The 18,825-nt window shown below is 48.6% G+C and overlaps 4 protein-coding genes across 8 annotated transcripts in view; 1 reads left to right on the top strand and 3 right to left on the bottom strand.

Moving 5' to 3' along the window:
• Window positions 1-5,950, bottom strand: part of LOC118506982 (myotubularin-related protein 9) — a 33,699-nt gene extending 27,749 nt beyond the window's left edge. Inside the window, exons 1-3 of the mRNA XM_036044850.1 lie at window positions 5,346-5,950; window positions 3,770-4,704; window positions 2,977-3,665 (exon numbers count right to left, since the gene is read on the bottom strand). Of these exons, the coding sequence (XP_035900743.1) occupies window positions 2,977-3,665; window positions 3,770-4,704; window positions 5,346-5,495 (1,774 nt within the window). The 5' untranslated portion in view covers window positions 5,496-5,950. The remainder of the gene's footprint in view (window positions 1-2,976; window positions 3,666-3,769; window positions 4,705-5,345) is intronic.
• A 280-nt stretch (window positions 5,951-6,230) lies between these two features.
• On the top strand, window positions 6,231-7,979 carry LOC118506984 (peptidyl-prolyl cis-trans isomerase D). Its single transcript, XM_036044852.1, has 4 exons — window positions 6,231-6,487; window positions 6,564-6,811; window positions 6,884-7,201; window positions 7,279-7,979. The coding sequence occupies exons 1-4, from the start codon at window positions 6,391-6,393 to the stop codon at window positions 7,771-7,773; spliced, it is 1,158 nt and encodes a 385-aa protein (XP_035900745.1). The 5' UTR covers window positions 6,231-6,390; the 3' UTR covers window positions 7,774-7,979.
• A 27-nt stretch (window positions 7,980-8,006) lies between these two features.
• On the bottom strand, window positions 8,007-9,920 carry LOC118506983 (histone acetyltransferase type B catalytic subunit). The gene is made up of 3 exons (XM_036044851.1): window positions 9,763-9,920; window positions 8,832-9,645; window positions 8,007-8,737 (listed from the first exon to the last, which is right to left on the bottom strand). Exons 2-3 carry the CDS (start codon window positions 9,606-9,608, stop codon window positions 8,252-8,254), a joined length of 1,263 nt encoding a protein of 420 aa, XP_035900744.1. The 5' UTR covers window positions 9,609-9,645; window positions 9,763-9,920; the 3' UTR covers window positions 8,007-8,251.
• Window positions 9,921-11,127: 1,207 nt separating this feature from the next.
• LOC118506981 (CDC42 small effector protein homolog) overlaps window positions 11,128-18,825 on the bottom strand; it is a 29,582-nt gene continuing 21,884 nt past the window's right edge. For all 5 annotated transcript variants that reach the window (XM_036044845.1, XM_036044848.1, XM_036044844.1 and 2 more), the window contains exons 4-6: window positions 12,208-12,472; window positions 12,014-12,120; window positions 11,128-11,934 (exon numbers count right to left, since the gene is read on the bottom strand). In XM_036044845.1, the coding sequence (XP_035900738.1) occupies window positions 11,926-11,934; window positions 12,014-12,120; window positions 12,208-12,349 (258 nt within the window). In that variant the 5' untranslated portion in view covers window positions 12,350-12,472 and the 3' untranslated portion in view covers window positions 11,128-11,925. The remainder of the gene's footprint in view (window positions 11,935-12,013; window positions 12,121-12,207; window positions 12,473-18,825) is intronic.

Below are 18,825 nucleotides of genomic sequence, written 5' to 3'. Positions count from 1 at the left end.
AACGACATGATGCGCATCCTGAAGGAGATGCTCGGGGATGGCCGGCAGAAGGTCGTGCGCACGAGGATGAATTTCCAGGGGATGAATTCTTCTGGAACTCTCCTGCACCGACCACGCGGAAACCCTGGCAATGTGGAAGAGGGTATCGGCTGTGCTTGAGGACAAGGCGAAAGTTCGACCGCGGACCAGCCACCACCAGGCGCTGACCTGCGCCAACATCTCCCCAAGCTGCTCAAAAGAGAAGATCGCCACGGACCTGAGCGCCGCCCTGGGAGTGACGCTGTACGCAGAGCAGATCACCACCGCCATGTCCAGTTACGGAACGCAAGTAGCGTTCTTCGGCTGTCCGGAAGCGGCGGTGACAGATGAGGTGCTGCAAAAATAGCACGTCATCGGGTTTAGTCGGTGCTGCCGGCTGAAGAAGGTGGAGGTGAAGCGCAAGTGCTACCGCTGCTACGAATACGGCCACATAGCATCTCACTGCCGTGGAAAGGACCGGTCGAGCCGATGCCATCGTTGTGCGGAACCAAAGCACACAGGACAGTGTGTCAAGGAGCGGAAATGCCTCGTCTGCAAGGTCCCGGAAGCAATCGGGCATTCGTTCGGACAGCGCCAGTGCCGCCAAGTAGGGGATGTAGTATCTTCACGGCCCAACCGGCGAGCCTAAGGTCCTCCAACAGAACCTTAACCATATCCAGCTGGCCCAAGACATGCAGCTACAGACGGCCCGAACACCGTGGAGGATGTCGGGCATGTCATGTATCGCCGTCAACGGTTCACTCGGGCGCATCAGGAGATGCAACAGCAGTGCACCACCCACTTCACGATGAACAATCTAGCGGCGGAAATGTGCGCCAGCAGCAGCACAAGGGAGGCGGTTCGAACTGCCGCTCGGACGATCTTCAAAACACTTCAACTGAGGTGAAATGCGGTGAGTCCGCCAACGGCAAGCCGACGGCAACAACAACGACAGCGGACGAGAGAGCAAGCTGGGCAATAATAACTTCCTCCTTTCCACAACACAGGACATCGAATTTGGATGCAGCAGCGGCAGCGACCAGGGCCCTTGCTTGAGCAAAAACCCGCCCGGTAGTTACGGCAACGGACGAGCGGATTGGAGCAGCACTGGCAGAAGGAAGACGCGAAGCAGCAGCACAGACAACTAGGACGATGACAACAGCAATCGGCAGGGGTCGGATCAGGTCGAGGAGCGGTTTAGTGAGGTCCCACCGGTTGCCAAGTCCGCTTCTCGGGCCTGGTGTCAGTGTGAAACCCACATAACCCAGATCGGGGAACACTGTCATGCCGTGACGTACCCCCGTGACGGTGTACCTTTTGAAGGTTCTCTCCCCGTAAACAAAAAAAAGGCTGGAAGCATTGCAGGGTCAACAACCTCGTCGAGCCACCTTCATGGAAGCGTACGCGCAGACGATATTCGAGCTGAAGCTACGTGGCACGGCCTATGCACACCACGAAGGCACCACATTTACGTTCAAGGGCGAGGTAGAACCATCGGCAAGTTCCCAGGTAATCGAAGAATACCGATTTGGTAACTCCGGTTCGCTAGAAGCAAGCCCGCAGACAAACCTGTAAGTGTCTGTCCGCCGTTCGGATTAACCCTTGACCCGTGCAAGCCACACCAGCTGCCATACGGAAATGTTTCTATAGCTATAATCCTATTCCAACTGCCGACTGGACACGCCCTCGTGCAAGTAACGCCCTAGGAGATATTGAAAGGCAACTCACAGCCCTCGAACGAGCAAATGCTCGACACTCTTACCGATAGGTTAGAGACGTTCTCGTTGACATCGACTTTGAAACAGTGGTTGCAATAGTTGCATTATCCTCGTCCATCTGGGGACGTGCCTTCAATCAAGGATTTAAACGACACCGAAGAAGAGGATCCCTTTTCAATATCTTCACGATGCCTCAGCAGAGTACTGGAACAATATCATCGAGTAAATCTGCGCATCACGAAGGCACATCATTTACGTTTAAGAGCGAGGTATAACCATCTTCAAGTCCCAGGTAATCGAATTCAAGATCTACCCGGATGCGAATACTTATTTGGTGACTCCAGTTCGCACGAGGATAGCCCTCAGAGTAGCCTACAAATGTATATCGGTCGTCCGCATTGATTCATGATCCGTGCAATTGGTACAACCCTTACATCTTAGTGAACTAGTAAGTTTACTAGTAGTACTAGTAAACAAAGAGTAAGGAACCTGCATAGAAACAACATTATAAACAATTGTTATGGTTGTCTCGTTACTATTCGAAACTTCATAAAACCACTACCAATATCCTAATGCAGCTCATAAGAGAGAACACGTACGCTTTTCTAGAGAAATGTGAGGGAGTGTGATTTAAAGGGAACATTTTTTTAAACAAGTTATACTTTCCACCCAAAGGGGTTAAGGCCCTCCTCAACTACAAACAAGTACGAAAGAGGTCCAAGAGACCCAAAGTCTCTCAAAACTCTACAAACAAACAACTACAAACAAGTCATGGAACGTATATAAGTTACTCGTAGTAAATGAAGCTCTTGGCTTCAGGAATTCAAGTAAATGCCCCAAAACAAAAGAAACCAGGAATTTCAATTGCACTGTGGATATGGAAATTTGAATGGAAACGTATGTAAATGTAATGTAAATGTAAACGTGTAAATGGAAAAACCAATACCATCCGTTTAGCGTAAATTGTTTAAAATTGAGTGAAACCTTGACGTAACATAGTGTGCTCCATCCATCGAGAGATATGTGCAAAAACTGTCATAACGGTGGTTCGTTGCCATAAGAGAGACAATAAAAAGACTAGCATCGTGGCCGTATATCGTGAAAAGAAACTGCGCGTGGTTGTGTGCCTATAAGTCACCTAACATATCATCTTCCTGCTCCTATCTCTCCTGCACATTGCGCTTCTTTACCAAGAACACGCGAATGCGCGCGCGTAAGGCCATGTTTCTATTCTACTTACTAGAACCAAGTGCATCGGACGATACACTTTCCTCGTCGCCATCATCACCGGGATCGTCCATTTCGGCGTGTCGGTGGTGGTGGTGGTGCAGCTCTTCACTGTCGTTGCCATTTTTCTCACTCCGCACTATCTGATACTCGCGCTGCAGGTCCGCCAGCTGGCGGCGCAATTTGATCACCCTGCTGCGCAAGTCCTTCTCCCGACTGACCAGCGCCTGAATGTGGCCAAAATTGATCTTCAGCTGGGACTGATCGATCGACCAGCGAGTGTACAGCTCCGACCACAGCACAATACTGATCGGCGCCACCGAGGGCCATATGACGGCCGGGTTCGGTTCGTACAGTGGGTTCAGCAATGACTTGACAACCTCCGGCCGGTTCAGGTGCGACCACAGGCTGGTTGTACGGGTCGTCACCTTCAGCTGTACCCGGTCCCGTTCGCAATCGCCCAAAAACGTGCCGTACTGGCTGAAGTAGCTGTGCTCGAACATGGTTACCAGCAGCCGATGGTCGTATTCGAAGCTACAGGGGAACTGAGCGTATAGCTGGTACACGCAGTCGAGAAACAGAAGGAAAGTGGCGCTGGAACTTTTGCGCCGCTGATTTGTCGGTGTGTAGCAGGAATGTTTGTGCCGGGTGGAAAACGGATAACCGCCCTGTAGCCACTCGCGATCGATAAGCGCCTGCAGTCTGGCAAAAAAAAAATACGGACAAGCGAAAAGGGAACAATGTTAGACACTCTCCCTTTACTCCATTACGAATGTTTTGCGAATGAGTGTGTGTGTATGACTTACCCTCTGATCGTACGGCTGTCGGGATTAAGTATAATTTGCACCAGCGATGTTACGACGAGTGTCGTATCGAGCCCTTTGCCACCGTGCACCAACACGGGGCTGCCCTCCTGATCGAGACACTGGGCCACGACGCAGGCAGCATTCAGCGCGTTCAGCACAAACCCGAGCCAGCCGGACAGTTCCAGCCGCGTTAACCATTTGTCCGAGCTGCACTGCACATCGTTGCAGGCTTCCATCAATTTGATAAAACTATCTAACAGCGCCGACACGGAGCTGAACTGTCCAATCGGCCGTGTCACCTTTTTCCACTGCGAGTAATGCTGATCCGTTTCCGTCGTGCTGCTCTTGCCCTTGGCCCACGTATCGAAGATGAAGCCCTTCTTGCTCCGGCCCAGCACCGCATTCAGGATGGCTTCGTCCGCCCGGCAACGCTTCGTTACGCCCGGTGCAGCGAGCGGTTGCGCACTGCGCAACATGACCGCACCGTTTGCATGCCGGTAGGAAAGCACCGGAAACCGGCCACCATCGCGAAACGCGGCCGACTGGATGATCTGTTCGTCGGTGATTGAGCGAGCCACCACGAGCCGAGCGCCGTACGTTGGGCAGACCTGGTACGAGCTGTTGACCGTCGTCAGTCGCCACTCGTCCCCGTTCGCTAGCAGTTTGCCAAACTCTTGCTCGGGCCGGTACAGCGAGTACCCGTCCTCGAGGATGTTGTACATCGGGATGTAGAAGAACGGATAGAGCATACGCGTTTCCTCCAGATTGGACAGCTGCTCGATCGAGTTGGAAATGTTAAAGTACTCCTGCGGGGACGCAATTTTCAATGCAATGATGCGCAAATCTTTGCATTTCAGTATGATGGTACCGCCCTCGAGGATGTTGTTGACGATGTTGGGCTTGCGCTCGACAAGGTCGATGTTTTGGTGCAGCAGCTGCAAGAAGGAGCAAAGCGTTATCGAGTTTCAGTTTAGTATTTTGAGCGGTGGCATTCTAGGGTTAGTTGCAGCACAATCGCCAAAACCTAAAAAAAAACCTTCACACACCAACGATGGCGAGGCTTGCAGTCTTCCAATTGAAATAAAACTATCTCTGGCTCTACATGCTCGACAGGTTGGTCTTGGGCACCCATTTGCAGCTTCCGTAGCTTAATTTTACCCGTAGCAGAGGTGTGTGTATGTATTCGATTCCCGGGACCCGACCATTTTAAAACTTTTTTATCAATATTGTAATGGCTTCCTGTACGCTGTAGAACGTTGAAAGCATGCTCAACTTTAGAAAATGGCATGCTCCACTATGCAGGAAGCCACCATAATCAAATTACCCACCGGAACAGATAGAACTGCAGGCGATGGTATAAAACTCAATTAGGTTATGGGTAATAAGCGCACTACCACCGCCTAATTAAACAAGCAACTGTCCAGTAGCTGAGATAGAAAGTCATGTACTGGCCCATATGGTAACCATATGGTTGATAACGCACACACACACACACACTTCCCACCTGGAGCCTGTGGAGCCATCGGCCATCGTATTTTAAAACGATAAACTTGCCTGTAAGGGACACCTTACTTACCCATAGCTCTTGAGCCCCTTCCTTTCTCGTGCTCAGGATTAAATGATGTCCGGTAATGCAAAGCGTCCCGTCGATAGGCCGATCGCTTAACTGATCGTACAGCAGCACGCCATCCAGCTTCGGCGTCAATATGAGCTCGGCGAATTCCATTCGCGTCCCTGGGATCAGCGTCCCTTGTGAGGTTATGATTTAAATCGCACCGAGCTACTGGCAGTCAGTAGTCCTCCTGTGGTCGCACCTCCGTTATCCGCTGTACTGCGTAGCGCGCCAAGGCTCTGTTCACATATGGCGGCGATATTACACTTTTATCGCTACTACCGGATGCTAGGCCGTCGCTTATGGTGTGACGTATGCGGATTCCCACGACAACCATTTACATCACCAGACCAGCAGAAGGCCAGTTATTACAACACCATTTGAAGCAAGCTATCTTGTCGCACACTGCACAGCACCCGGGTACATGCTCCGTTGGGTGAAAGGAACTTTTTCATGTTGTAAATTTCATCGCCACACAGACCAATTCCGGAAACTTGCTTCGTGATGATTGTGCTCGCTGTGCTGCTGCTGTTGCTGCTGATGCTGCTGCTACTGCTGTCAGCTGTCAAGTACTCAACCATCCTATAAACGTGTCACACGTTGACGTTTCTCAAGTAACGAAATGCTGCTCGCTCACGATGGGCATGGTTCGCGCCCGGATGGTATGCAACCGGTGGGTTCGATTGATGGTGATTGATTTAGGCCGATTTCTTCCATTATTTTCCCATAGAAAATTGTGTAAATTATCTGCATTCTTTCACCTTCACGTTTTAAATGAATTCCATAAGTGTTGGGAAATTATGAAAGCATAGTAAAAACAATCCAGCTCCCAAAATGCAGTGAGATGTTCGATTCACTCACGAGGCGCGATGGTGAGAAAGCGCTTTCTCACTCGTAAAAAAACACAAACAAAACAAAAGTCTTATCAATCTTGTTGGTAGCATTTTTCATTCGTAACGACGCAAATAAGCGCGTGTTCCGGACAGATTTGCCGAACGAAACGCCTTCGATGGGGACTAATACCGAGGGAATAAAGGTGCATCGCTCCGTACACGATCCGAGCAATCCGTTAGTGTATTTGGACGTTAAAGTTGGCCAGGAGAGTGGTAAGAATAAGACCGATGTCCCAGCGAATACAATTTGCTAGTGTTTCGGCTAATCGTTCCTAAATCTTCATCGCAGTGGGACGGATCGTGATAGAGCTGCGGGCGGATGTTGTACCCAAAACGGCCGAAAATTTCCGGCTGCTGTGCACTGGGGAGCGAGGCGTAGCATCAGGCACTGGAACGCGCCTTCACTACAAGGGAACACCGTTTCATCGGGTGAAATCGCTGTTCATGTCGCAGGGTGGAGATATCGTCCATTTTAACGGAACCGGCGGCGAGAGTGTCTATGGCGAAACGTTTGAGGATGAAAATTTTAACCTACTGGTACGTTGCACCGTGTATTCGGTTTTGCAAAGCGTGTGCGTGTGTAGTAAACATTCGAGTTTGATTTTGCAGCACGAGGATGGCGCAGTGTCGATGGCAAATTTGGGCAAACCGAACACCAACAATTCCCAGTTCTTCATAACGTCCGGCGAGTGTCCACATCTGAACGGGACTAACGTAGTGGTTGGGTACGTGATACGAGGTGGTAGCATCATAGGTGAGATGGAGCGCCATTCGACCGACGACGGTGATCCGATCGTACCGATCGTCATTGAGGACTGTGGCCAGATAGCACCCGGTGCGGATTGGCGGTTGAACGATGATGACGACGAGTTCGACACATTGCCACCGTTTCCGGACGATTGGAACAGATTTTACGATGAGTTTGCGGTACGCGGCTAACGGCACACCGGTACGATTTTTGCGCGCACGATTAACCGTTTTACTTTACTCAATTTGAAATACAGGTCGATGAAATGCTACAGTACCTAAACGCAATCCGTAGCGTTGGCAATCGGTACTTCAAGGCGAATCAATTCGTGCAGGCCAACCGGCGGTACAAGAAAGCCGAACGGTACTACAATTTCTTTACCAACCAGCTAAATAAACAGTCACCGCGCAGGGAAGGTGGCAGTGGACGGCGCGCCGTGCTGACCGAGTTTCAGCTGCTAAACTGTCTCAACCAGGCAGTGGTACAGTTGCGGCTGAAGGACTTTACGAGCGTGGTGTACGCGTGCGACAGTGCCCTTGCGATCGATCCGGACAACACGAAGGCGCTGTACCGGCGGGGAATGGCACAGAACGAGCTGCGCAACTACGAGCAGGCGCTAGAGGATCTAAGAAGGGCGCTGAAGCGAATACCGGACGATCGGTTGATTCAGAACGAGTACGAACGAACACGAAAGAATCTGCAGGAGTACACGAACCAGCAGCGGAAAGCTTTTGCCAAAATGTTCCACTAAGACCGGCTGCGCTGTGCTCGTACCCAACAAATCGTACAAGCGACCGATTAGCGATTATATTTTTATACGTACTATTGGCATGTGCATGTCAACTGTTTGGTGAACAAGAGAGGTAGACATGTCCTGGTTCTCCCGTCTCATATGATTGTTGTTAATAAATGTTTTAATTGTGAAGCATCGTGGTCGAACCCGAATTGCGTTCTTCAGTCTCGACATTAACGCACACTGCGGCACCGTTGATAGAAATGATAAAAATTTATTGAGAAGTATACCATTATCGAGTACGAATCATACCGGGTGCGGGAACGTTAATATCTTTCCAACAACGCGCGGTGGTTCTAGTTTTCAACCAAAAACGTACGAAATACACAATAATAAGACAAAAGAAAAGACTACCTCCCGAGAATGTAATGAGAAAAAAACGGTGAATAAAAAATAATGTTATCGTTGGTGAAAAGAACGGTCAGTGGTTCGGGGCTTAGGCCTCGGCCAACAGTTTCTGCAACACCAGTCCATAAATTTCCTCTACGGTCTTGTACTCGGCGTTTAGCGATTCGATGCGCTCGGCAACGCTGGGCAGCCCGCACATGGCGACCGTCACGTCCACGCCACGCTTCTTGGCCCGGGCCAGATCACGCCGGTGGCGGCTGTAGTTCATGTTCAGACGCTTCTTCACCTCGACCCGGTACGCACGGTACTGGTCCGCGTTGTCCGTATCGGTGACGCCAAGCCGCAGTATTTCGTACACCACGCGGCACTGCTTCGGATTGATGAGGTAGGTGTCGCGTGCCTGGTGCAGCATGTCCTTCGAGAACCCGGCCAGGAGTTTGTCCGGCGCGAACGCCGGCAGGCTCTTGCAGCGCTTGGCGTCCACCACCGACCGTATGTGCTGGATCGCTTCGATCGGTTCCTCGAACGTGATGTCCGTAATGTTTTCCTTCTTGCGGAAGTACTCGTACGTTGTCTGGCGAAAGCAGAGGAGGGGGGGGGGGGGGGGGGGAAGAGCAAAGGTTAGGGGCAAACAGTTACACAGCATCTCTAAACGTTCGGACACTTACGTGCTTGATCAGGCGCGTTGCGATGCCTAGCTTCTGGAATGGTGGCAGAATCAAAATCTGGCTAACCCGTGGCCGCACCTTGTTCGGGTAGGAGTAGTACTGATACACGCTCACGTACCCAACGGTAGCGTACCGGACGTTCGACGTGTCGTTGGCCGCCGATTCGTTGTTGTTGTCTGCCTCGTAACGTTCGTACACGGTGAAAAACAGCCAGAGCGGATCGATCTCGACCCGGCTAAACCCATCGATGTACCAGAACGAGAACATCTCCAGCCGCGTGTGGAACTTCATGTACTCGGCGTTTTCCGCACTGGCCACGTACACCTCGAAGGTGCGCGCCGTTCCCGTGCTGTCCTTCCCGTCCGGCGGATACTTGAACTCATCCACCTTCGTTCCGATCGGACGGAACGCGGGCGCTTTCGATGCGTGGACGCGCTTGAACTCATCCACATTTGTGTAATAGCTCCCGTTTTCCACCATGTCCGCCAGCGACTTCTCTACGTCGTCCGCCTTCAAGCCCTCCGTTTGCAGTTCCTCCACCTTCTTCGTGTAGCTAATGTCGAAGTACAGATCCAGGGGCCCGGCGGAGGCCATAATTTCGATCTTCAGATCCCGGTAACCGAATATGCTTTCCGATTCGCCGAATATTTGATGCGCCATCTCCGGCGCGAAGACCAGCTCCTCGTTTTCGACGTCCGCTTCGTCCCGCACCAGGCGCAACCGGGTGCAGTCCAGTGCGTAGCTAACGTACGCCTTCAGGTCCGTGAGCTGCGACATTTTCTTTCCACGACCAAAAAAGTCCCGATCGAAAGTGCTGCAATGGAATTTGCGCCAAAAAGAAGCTTGTGTGTGAGCAACAACCGGTGTTCCAAGGAATGGGATTGGAGGTTCCACCATTTCGGCATGCCCGGGAATGCTGTGTATATCTTACCTGTTCGGCAGTGCAGGCTTGGTGCACTGATCTGCAAGGCTTTGTTAAGGAATTTGCGACAAATACTCCAAATGCAAACACTTTTCGCTAATGGCCGGAGAAAGTGCAGGCACAGACGATTAGAGCGCCGAACGGAGTGAAACAACCATAAACATTCAGCGGCCGTTTGACAGATGTCAATTTTGCTAATTTTTTAGTTTGACAGTTGGCGGACAATTTGCAAATTCGTATTTTGAATATTAAACGTTTGATGTCGTTATTTTTTAAATACATCGCACGTAAAAAACCCCATTTATGCTTCCACTACACTCAAAATAAATGCTTATACACTTCATTGGAACTTTTTTCTGCTCTTGCTTAAAGTGTATTCCGAAGTTTCTTGACGTAATAACAGATATTTTTCTTCACGTGATTCCACGCAGATGAGCACAAAAATATTTGGGAATGCGTCAATGCCATAGGAAAGCATCAAAAATAGCCGGGATTCCCTGTAACGATCCGTATACCCACTTAAGACCTCCACCAAGGCCTGCTTGATCTATCGCTGGAGATAAGTTTTATGTATTAATACCTGGAGAAGCAAAAACGCACCCATTCACGACAAGAATTCTTGAAATGGGCCGAACAAAAATTTTACAAGCCGCAGTAAACATCAAAGCCAAGATATGCATGTACTGGATCTACTGATGAAGGTGGATCGAGAAGCGTCAGGACGCTTTGTTACCACCAAGAGCCTATGCCAGGGCAAAAGAATTGCATTTGCTCCTGTTCAATCTGGTGCTAGAGTTGGAATCAGCTGAGCGAACTCTAGAGAACAGAAAGGAGACGCTACAGACTAGGCTAGAGAGACTGACGGAATCATCAATTATGTGAGACTCTCCTACGTAGCAGAAGGTTATCCATGGAGCACCCAAACGGTTAAATACCGAGAGTCGGAAAATAAGGAGAGGACCAATAAAACCGATGGTGGCTTCACTAGTGCCCCTCGTGTAGATTACTGATATACACAAGGGTGATGTAAAAAACAGGTATGTGTGGTTGCACCTTTTAATACGTCTAAAGCTTCACAAATCCTGGATGGAAAGCCACCCAAAACCTCGCTATGCTCCAGCGGGCTGATCGTGTGCCATGAGAATAACACCGGACCCAGCCCAAAAAATCTTGTTAGGCCGTCCACATGGACATGTCTCCGCCTGAAGGGCCGGATTAATCGAACGGCAGAAAGCCGTGCGTCGCTGGGTTGTGATTGGTATCGAAGACTTTTGCAGCACATCCAAAGACATCGAAACGGCTTTATTACCTGATAAGTAGTTACGTGTGTTTGTCAATCATTCAATTATATAGAATAAAAAAACCAAAACTCAATTTACAGAAATTATGCGAAAATCTCTGTTCTTTATTTTCTTACATTCTGTTAGCACATTAATCCTTTTGCTTACGTTATCGCACGCACGCGTCCAGTTCAGGAGAGGAAGTCCTTATAAAACTACACTTTAAACGCACGTTCTTCATTGTTAGAATAGAAAGGAGAAACGTTTCAATCGTTTCTTTTACAACATAGCAGAAGAATATGGATTACCCTTTTCTTAACAGCTTAACTACCTAAAGTTCTGCATCACGATCAAACCAGAACTGTGTTCGAAGAAGAAATCGATCCACTTTTTTCCCTTCTCTTGTGGTGGTGATTTAGTTGGCAGCAGTTTATTAATAAATGAGTTGAGTTCTTTACCCTGCTGCCCACTAGTTGCACATCGGATAATAGGTTGTAATGTAGGAAAACGTTAGATAATATCAATGTCGAAACTATTTACAAATGTACATAAACGAGCCAAAGGAAATGCAAATGGCATTTGCACCAGCAAAAACACTGTCATCGTTTCACGCGTGGTTTGATATTCAACGAGCGGGCATTTGATCTCGTTTTTCTTGTCCGCTGTGTTGTTTTAGCTGTACGGATGATCTTATCGTTCCGGAAATGCTAACCGATGTGATAACTCGTACATGGTCTCAAAAGCTACTTTTGCTGATCATTTGGTTCCGATTCCAATGCCACCTCTAGCGCTATACATCTCGTCCAGAACTCTGCAGCATGATCGTAGGATGCTTTGGCCCACCCGTGAGATGATGACTTATACTGACTTATACTCGTTTGGCTGGTTAATATCAGCAAGTCTGCAATGGAAGGACAAATGTAAGGTGAAATTGTGCACATTTCAGTATCGTATGCAGGGTAGCTTCTATCGATACAAACCTGTAACCTGAGCGAATTCATCTCGTATCCACCTTTACTTTGCATCTGATTCTGTAAGGCGGAAAGGTGGTTCGTTGTTAGCTCAACATCATTCGAGCCAATGTGACCTGTAAAAAGAGGCAAAAAACGGGATCGTTCAAATATCTCTATTGATTTTGTATGCGAAACCATCGCACAGAAAAACGTCTACTGACCGGTGTGAACAAAGTTGGTCGGATTGCCGATCATCGATCGATCGATCCTCAACCGTTGGTGGTGTCTCCGACGCCGGGGGCTTTGGGGTTGATGGAAGCAGCAGGAAAACCACTGCAACCAAATGTCACCCGTGCTGGCCATCTTCTTGCCGCTGGTAATCGTTGGGCCGTGTTTCTGCTCCACGGTGGCAGCGGTTGTTGTTACTCAGTGTTGATAGTTGCCGCTGTTCTCCCGATCCGACCTGCTCCGGTCTGCGCTCCGACTCTGTAACGGAAGTGAAGATGTGTGTAAAAGATGAGCATTGTGGCTGACCAATGATGAGTTCTCTCATTCACTTTTGAACGACCTTCAAATGAAACTGTGAGTAGGTATGATCGGTAAGAAAGTAAGTGCGGTAACAATTATGTTGTTGCCTAGTGGGTACGGGCGCTTGTGGCATTGGGAGGCCTTGACAGAAGACGAACCGCTCCGATGGACAGAAAAGGGAAATTTTAAAGTCGTGTCTTCTAGCCACATTACACCGTAGCCGGATGTCGGTAAATGGGTCTCTTCATTTGAGTAACGATCGATTCCGACCTTTTGCTCCACTTTTTGTTTCATAATTTGGAAACCCCACACGAATACCCAAAACGTCTACACTTAAGGAGGTATAACATTGAAATCGGGTCGGAAAAGGGGACCGGTGTAAGCAGACAGGCTAGAAGGCGATGAAGTATTTAAAAATACTGAAACTGAATAATGGATATGAAAAACGTTTGCCGATTCACCAACAAGCCCAACTCGGTTCGGGGTCAAAGCGAACGACGCTGTGGCGAGGGAGGGTTTGGTGGCATAGGTTTGTCCCAACCATAGTTCTCATTCATCATGCTAAACACGAGGGGGCGTGCTTGTTTCGCACGTGTATGTACTTCAACCGAAACTGATGTCTACGGTAAAGAAAAAACGGTTCGAATGCTGTATTCCGATCAGCGAGGAAGGCTCAGACTCAGCATAAGACATCTCGCTCGCACATCGTTGGTTCTTCTCGGAAACCCTGTAAGGCGTATAACCTCACCTCAATAAAACAGGGACCCACAAAAAAGCAGACTAAAGAGTGAAAGGAATCTGGTGTTCGAGTTAAATTGTGATAAATGGATCATAAAACGTTCCCCAGCGGCACTGTTGTGTTGTGGCAGGTCTCAGAATGAAAGTGTATCTGTTGGAAGGTCATAAGACATTGTATGCAGACATTTGTCTGAATCAACTTTAATTCGATCGGTTTCAATTAAAGAACATAAATACATCATGTGTTTGAGTAGTTGAAAAATTTAAATATTTTGGGTTTAAAGATACATATTTGTACTTCTAAAACCTAGTTTTTCGCTGACGAACTACATTTTGGACGACGATACTTCATCCGTAGTCCACCACCAGAGGCTCGGAGCTGCACTGGGTATCTTGACCTTGCTTAGCAGATGATGCTGGAGGATGGTTAGTCTTGCGTACAGCATAAACGTTCCCAAATTCTACGCTTGACTTCAGCGACTGAGAGCCCATTTTTGGATTAGAAGTTGCGTTACCAAGTTAAATTTGTCGATATTGGGACAAACCAATCTACACAAGGTTCATCAAGACGCTAGGTCTTCGTAGAAGACTGGCACACATCTTGGGGTTGGTCCGCCACCAAGCGATGACTCTGCTGGGCGATACAGTCAACATGACTTAAACCGACTCATGTGCCAGAGTAATGGAAACGTTGACCGACCTCTCAAACGCAGGCCACCAGAGCAAAGTCTAGGCGACCTGATCATTATCTCGGATACAGTTTCATTTGTTCACCATATTAGAAGGAGAACGCTACGAATACTGTTCTTATATTTGTCACGCGGTTCACAAAAGCTTTTTTGCATCTAATTAGGCTCATATGAATGGAATTATAATTTACAATCCATCTCAATTGTGATTCTACAAACAAACACACACACGTAGGATCGATCATCAGATGATCAATAGCGTTGGAAACGTGCTCTGTTATTAAAGAGCTCCAATTAGCGTAATCGACCTGTCAAATTGAAATACGAATGAATGAATAGCAGACGTGTCAGGAGAAATTCGGAAGGCGAGATTCAGCAACTCTGTCTCCAAATAAATTTAAATGCATGCAACGTTTTCAAATCCTATCGATCTTGATTAGAGCTTACTCTATGTTGTTTGAAAGCATATCAGGCATTATCCACCGAAGCGGAAAAGCCATGACCTCAAAATGACAGATCTCGTCGTAGGTCGTAGGTAGTGCTGAAATCGTCGTCAGAAGTTTGAATGCATGGAACTACAATGCGTTCGAACGAGTGCGGCACGATTAATAGGGGACCGATTGGTTGGTTTTACGGTTCAGTTATGTTCCGGGCCACGTGTACATTGACAGTAACAGTGGTGACTTTGCAAATGATGCGTTACCAGCAATTGATTCGTATATTTTGTTCCATTGCTTGTCCAAACAGTGAACCTAAACGTTTTGGAGATATCTTTGTACTGGTATGCGTTTCTCGTGCTAGACTTTAAGACTACGGTTTAAAATGCTGCCCATGGCCAATGTCGTAGCCACGCAGTTGCGTGATCAACACCACACATCACTTACGCGCTACTAATTTCGTATGCTCAACATGTGCCCCGCGCGCACACTAAGAGACACTCTGCACGATCGTCGCATCTCGGGTGGAAGTAAACGTTTATGGTAACCGTTCGTTTCAGTGCCGCGCCGCCGTGCCGTAATCGACACATTCCGGGCACCGCGATGTGATGATCGATTTTACTTTTATTCCCATAGCGAGCAGGGATTATTACAGCCGTACAGAGATACACACACCGTTGGCATGCTCACGCTCGCCACTGGCTAAGGTTGAACTTGTCATTTACATCATCGAATGGAGATGGTTTGGTTTCCATGTACGTACCGGCGGCTAGTGCGAAGTGCCAAACGTCGATTAGGTCCGCCCAGTTTGGTAAAAAGAGCTATTCGGAGTAAGGGTGTGATGGGTTTTTGCTAGGCAAAAGGGACACGCGACGTGCACCGTTTTGTCTGGCCGAAGAGGTAACGCGAACGACAGGTACACAGGGCATCATGTCCGACCGTGTTACATAACCCTGACCAAGTGCATGCGACAAATTGCTGAGCATTTAAACACTATTAGGTACACACCGATCGACATCTAGCAAGTGAGTCTTGTCCAATTCTCTTCTGAGGCTTTTGTGGATACATGAATAATTCTTGTGGCAATATTCAAGCAAAAGATTAATTTCAAAATGTGCGTGACTCAACCCACCCGCCAAAAGAAAAAGCTTCCCGAAAGAGAGGAAAGCAAGCATGAAACACATTACGCAACTTCCCGCACGCCTACAGGTCAGTCTGGCCGCGCAGCAACGTGTCTCCGCCCAGTAGCAACACGCAGATGACGCCACGAGAAAAGGCACCGGAAGCTAAACGGAACTGAGCAGGAGGTCGCGTCACCGGCGAAAAGAAAGTTAAAGCACCGCGAAGAACGAGAGGCCAGCCAAACCGGGAAGCACCGGGGTGGTTAAGCGCGCCACACACACACATGCATGGATGGTGTTGAAAGTTAAACAATTCTTCAACAAGATCAACAACGCCGTTGGGGAGGGTTTCGGATCTAGTGGTTCCAACAGATTCCGGTGTCCATTATTGCGCGATCTGAAGAGATGTTTCTCTCTTGTTTTCGCCACCTCGCCATGCTCTTTTTAATAGGAGCAGGCCTGGTGCTTCATCTTCAACCGTAGATGCGCAGTTGTGGCAAAGAAATTGCTATTGTTTCCCGACGATAAGTAAGTGTGCCTTTCGAGCGTGATTCAGCGTGGCCACTGTCAGGGTGGCAGTGTAGCCGAGATAAATGCTGAGCAAACTTTGCAACCGGAACACTCGGCAGCACACGCAGATAACTCTGAAGTGCACAGCGATCGTGGAGTCATGGGGTAGGCACGTGCAAAGACGAGTTAGGTGCTGGAAGCAAAAAGGGTCACCCACGAGAGTGTTTTCACTATACAGAAGCTTGTCTTACGATCTCTACCTCACATACCTGGACGAAAGAAAGAAACAAAAAATTTTAAGAATATTTTGAGAACTCGAGTAACGCTTTTTTGCGGTCAGTTGATCAACTTAAAGCGTTATTCAGCGAGTATGCCAGATTTTCGTTACGCTACCTACGACTCATACCGATCCTCCAGTTCCCCAGTGAAAACATAAGTGAGAAACCTCTGCTATACCTTTGTAGCTTTGGAATCAAATGAAAGTGATCTTCAAATTGCTGAGTCTCACTTCCGATAATACTCCAGAAGGTCCGAGCTAGATTTGTAATGGTGTTAAGCAAAAACAAACGCGTAACGTAGAGTGTAAATCGAAGCGTATTTGGATTACTGAAAAGGGAAAACTAGCCCTTGACTCTCTAATGCTTGACTTTAATTCGAGAAAGAATTGAGGAACCGGGAACAGATTCCAGGTCAACCTGATACCATACCAGTTTGCATTGTTTCCAACATCGGAGACATCTCGAGCAACTGGCAAGTGACCCAACAGAAACCGTCCAATAAGTCGCTTTCGAACGTTTCCGGTTCTAACATCGAACATCGAAACAGGCTCATATTTTACCATCCCACTCTCACATGTCTATTTCATGGTTATTACACGGCCTTTAATAACTCCATTACCGGATTATACGGCACAATTAGTTTCGGCGGCATCCATTTTTTTCCGTCCGTCCGTTGTGTTTTGCCTCCCGAATTCAATGCCAACGATGCTGTTGGTGGCATCGATCGTACGCGATCATATGCAAAATTTTCCAGAGAAGGCTTAGAAAATGAAAAAAAAAACAAGCAACAAAAGCACAGCTCGGTGGTACGGAATGAACGGTGAAACAGGCACAATTTTCATGCACTTCCGCACGCGCGTAACAGAATTGTGATAATTAACATTTTCACGCGCGCTCGATCAGCAACGCGCACCGTGATGGTGGTGGTGGTCCGGCTTGGAGCATTTGGGAAGGAGAACCTATCTGTGTGGCACGTGGCGGCTACCGGGCGGTAGCTGGATGCGGAAGACGCGACCACCTGATTCGTCAAAGACAGTTAAGAGCTGCAATTAACACATCGCTGGTGCAAGCAATGGACAGCCTAGACAACGTAGCCCACAAACAGCAAGCCCACCCAGCAGATCCTGCTGTCTAAAGGGCTAGGTTGTGACGAAACCGAAAGGGATGAGCTGTAAAACCAGTTTTTGTTCCTCGGGGAAACAGCGTATCAGGAAGTGTATGTGTGCTGCTTCTTCGTCTGGAGAACGAAGTGGTCTGGTGGTGATTGAAAGCTGCAAATGGAAGCAACTTATCGTCGTCCAGGAAGTGCGCGAGGTGGTTTCGAGGGAATCAGGTTTTATCGGGGTGAGTATGTCCCTTTCTTTTAAAAGCCCCCCTCGGCGATCACTTCTGCCATTGGCGAAGGTTCAGCAGGCTTGTTGCTCGAGGCATCAGTACCAGCAAGGTACGTGACATGCTCCAACAACACCAGCGACACCACTACCTTGCTGACCTGTTTCTGTCTACCAACCGCTCGTCCCTCGGTTGGAAGTCATCCGAGGAGAACTTCTGAGACGGGTTTGGTGATGTTTGCAATCCGGAGTGCGCCGACTGGATCCCCGGGAATCGGGGATCTTGTCTTGCAAATATCATTAATCTAATTAATGGAATATCGTGTACATACGGGAACAGCCTCGGAAAGTAGGACGAAGAACGGGCTGGAAGGTGGACGCCAATTCTCCTCTTCGGTTGATTCCCTGCATCGCAAGCACAAAACGTGACCAGAAATTGGGTCACAAGGTTGACGGATGAGTTTTCGGAGCATGAAATGGGATGGAACCGCGCAATGGCATATGGAAGCACCAGTAGCTGTCCAAAAATGGAAAGGAACACAACGGTACAACATTTTGGCAGTCGCATCTCGCACAACGATAAAAACGAGGTGCGCAAAACGTGAACTGATCGTGGTGTCGATCAGTGCCGAGCAAGCCTCCACAGGTCCGTCGTCCAGTTGGTGGTGCCTTTCGGCGACGTGTCTGGGGAGACGATTTTCTTGTACGATTTATTCTTCTCCTGATCTTGCCACCCCGCCTTTTGCCACTTGGCGTTGGGTCGTGGTTGGATGGGCCAACTTTCCAATTTGTGCTATTCCTACACGGACCACCTCCACGACCGACCGTTCGCCACCACGGGAAATGCATTTTCACGATCGCGAAAACAATCCCTCCACCAATTCTGCTTTAGAATATGTAGAGGACATGGGGGCCGCTCCTTCTCCCACCGTTTGTTGGCACGCTACCATCCGGTGTATGCTAGGCGCGGGGCACCATCATTACTGAGCACATGCTTTTGTGTTTGCCGAAATGCCATTTAGATGCTTGATTTTAGCGAAAGTGAATTCGGAAAATTTAACGCAACACCAGAGGCTAGCCGGTAGAGCTGTCGGAAGGGAAAGTACGGAAAAACTTACCACTTCCAGTTACCGGACGATGCACAGGCGTGAGCATATGGCCACACACACGGACCCGTGGCCGGATGGTCATTGAAGAGTGAAGAAAA

This window comes from Anopheles stephensi, chromosome 2 (genome assembly GCF_013141755.1).
Source record: "Anopheles stephensi strain Indian chromosome 2, UCI_ANSTEP_V1.0, whole genome shotgun sequence".
NCBI classification, from domain to species: Eukaryota; Metazoa; Arthropoda; class Insecta; order Diptera; family Culicidae; genus Anopheles; species Anopheles stephensi.
Note: the sequence above shows the minus strand (reverse complement) of the source record. Positions and strands in the feature narration are given on the sequence as shown.

What these genes read in the sequence shown, in the direction of transcription:
- LOC118506984 (XM_036044852.1), top strand. Translation starts at nt 6,391, where the DNA reads ATGGGGACTAATACCGAGGGAATAAAGGTGCATCGCTCCGTACACGAT. An exon ending in ATGAAAATTTTAACCTACTG is followed by an intron (nt 6,812 to 6,883) that starts GTACGTTGCACC and finishes TTGATTTTGCAG; the next exon opens with CACGAGGATGGCGCAGTGTC. An exon ending in GATTTTACGATGAGTTTGCG is followed by an intron (nt 7,202 to 7,278) that starts GTACGCGGCTAA and finishes TTTGAAATACAG; the next exon opens with GTCGATGAAATGCTACAGTA.
- LOC118506983 (XM_036044851.1), bottom strand. Translation starts at nt 9,608, where the DNA reads ATGTCGCAGCTCACGGACCTGAAGGCGTACGTTAGCTACGCACTGGAC. An exon ending in CAACGCGCCTGATCAAGCAC is followed by an intron (nt 8,738 to 8,831) that starts GTAAGTGTCCGA and finishes TGCTTTCGCCAG; the next exon opens with ACAACGTACGAGTACTTCCG.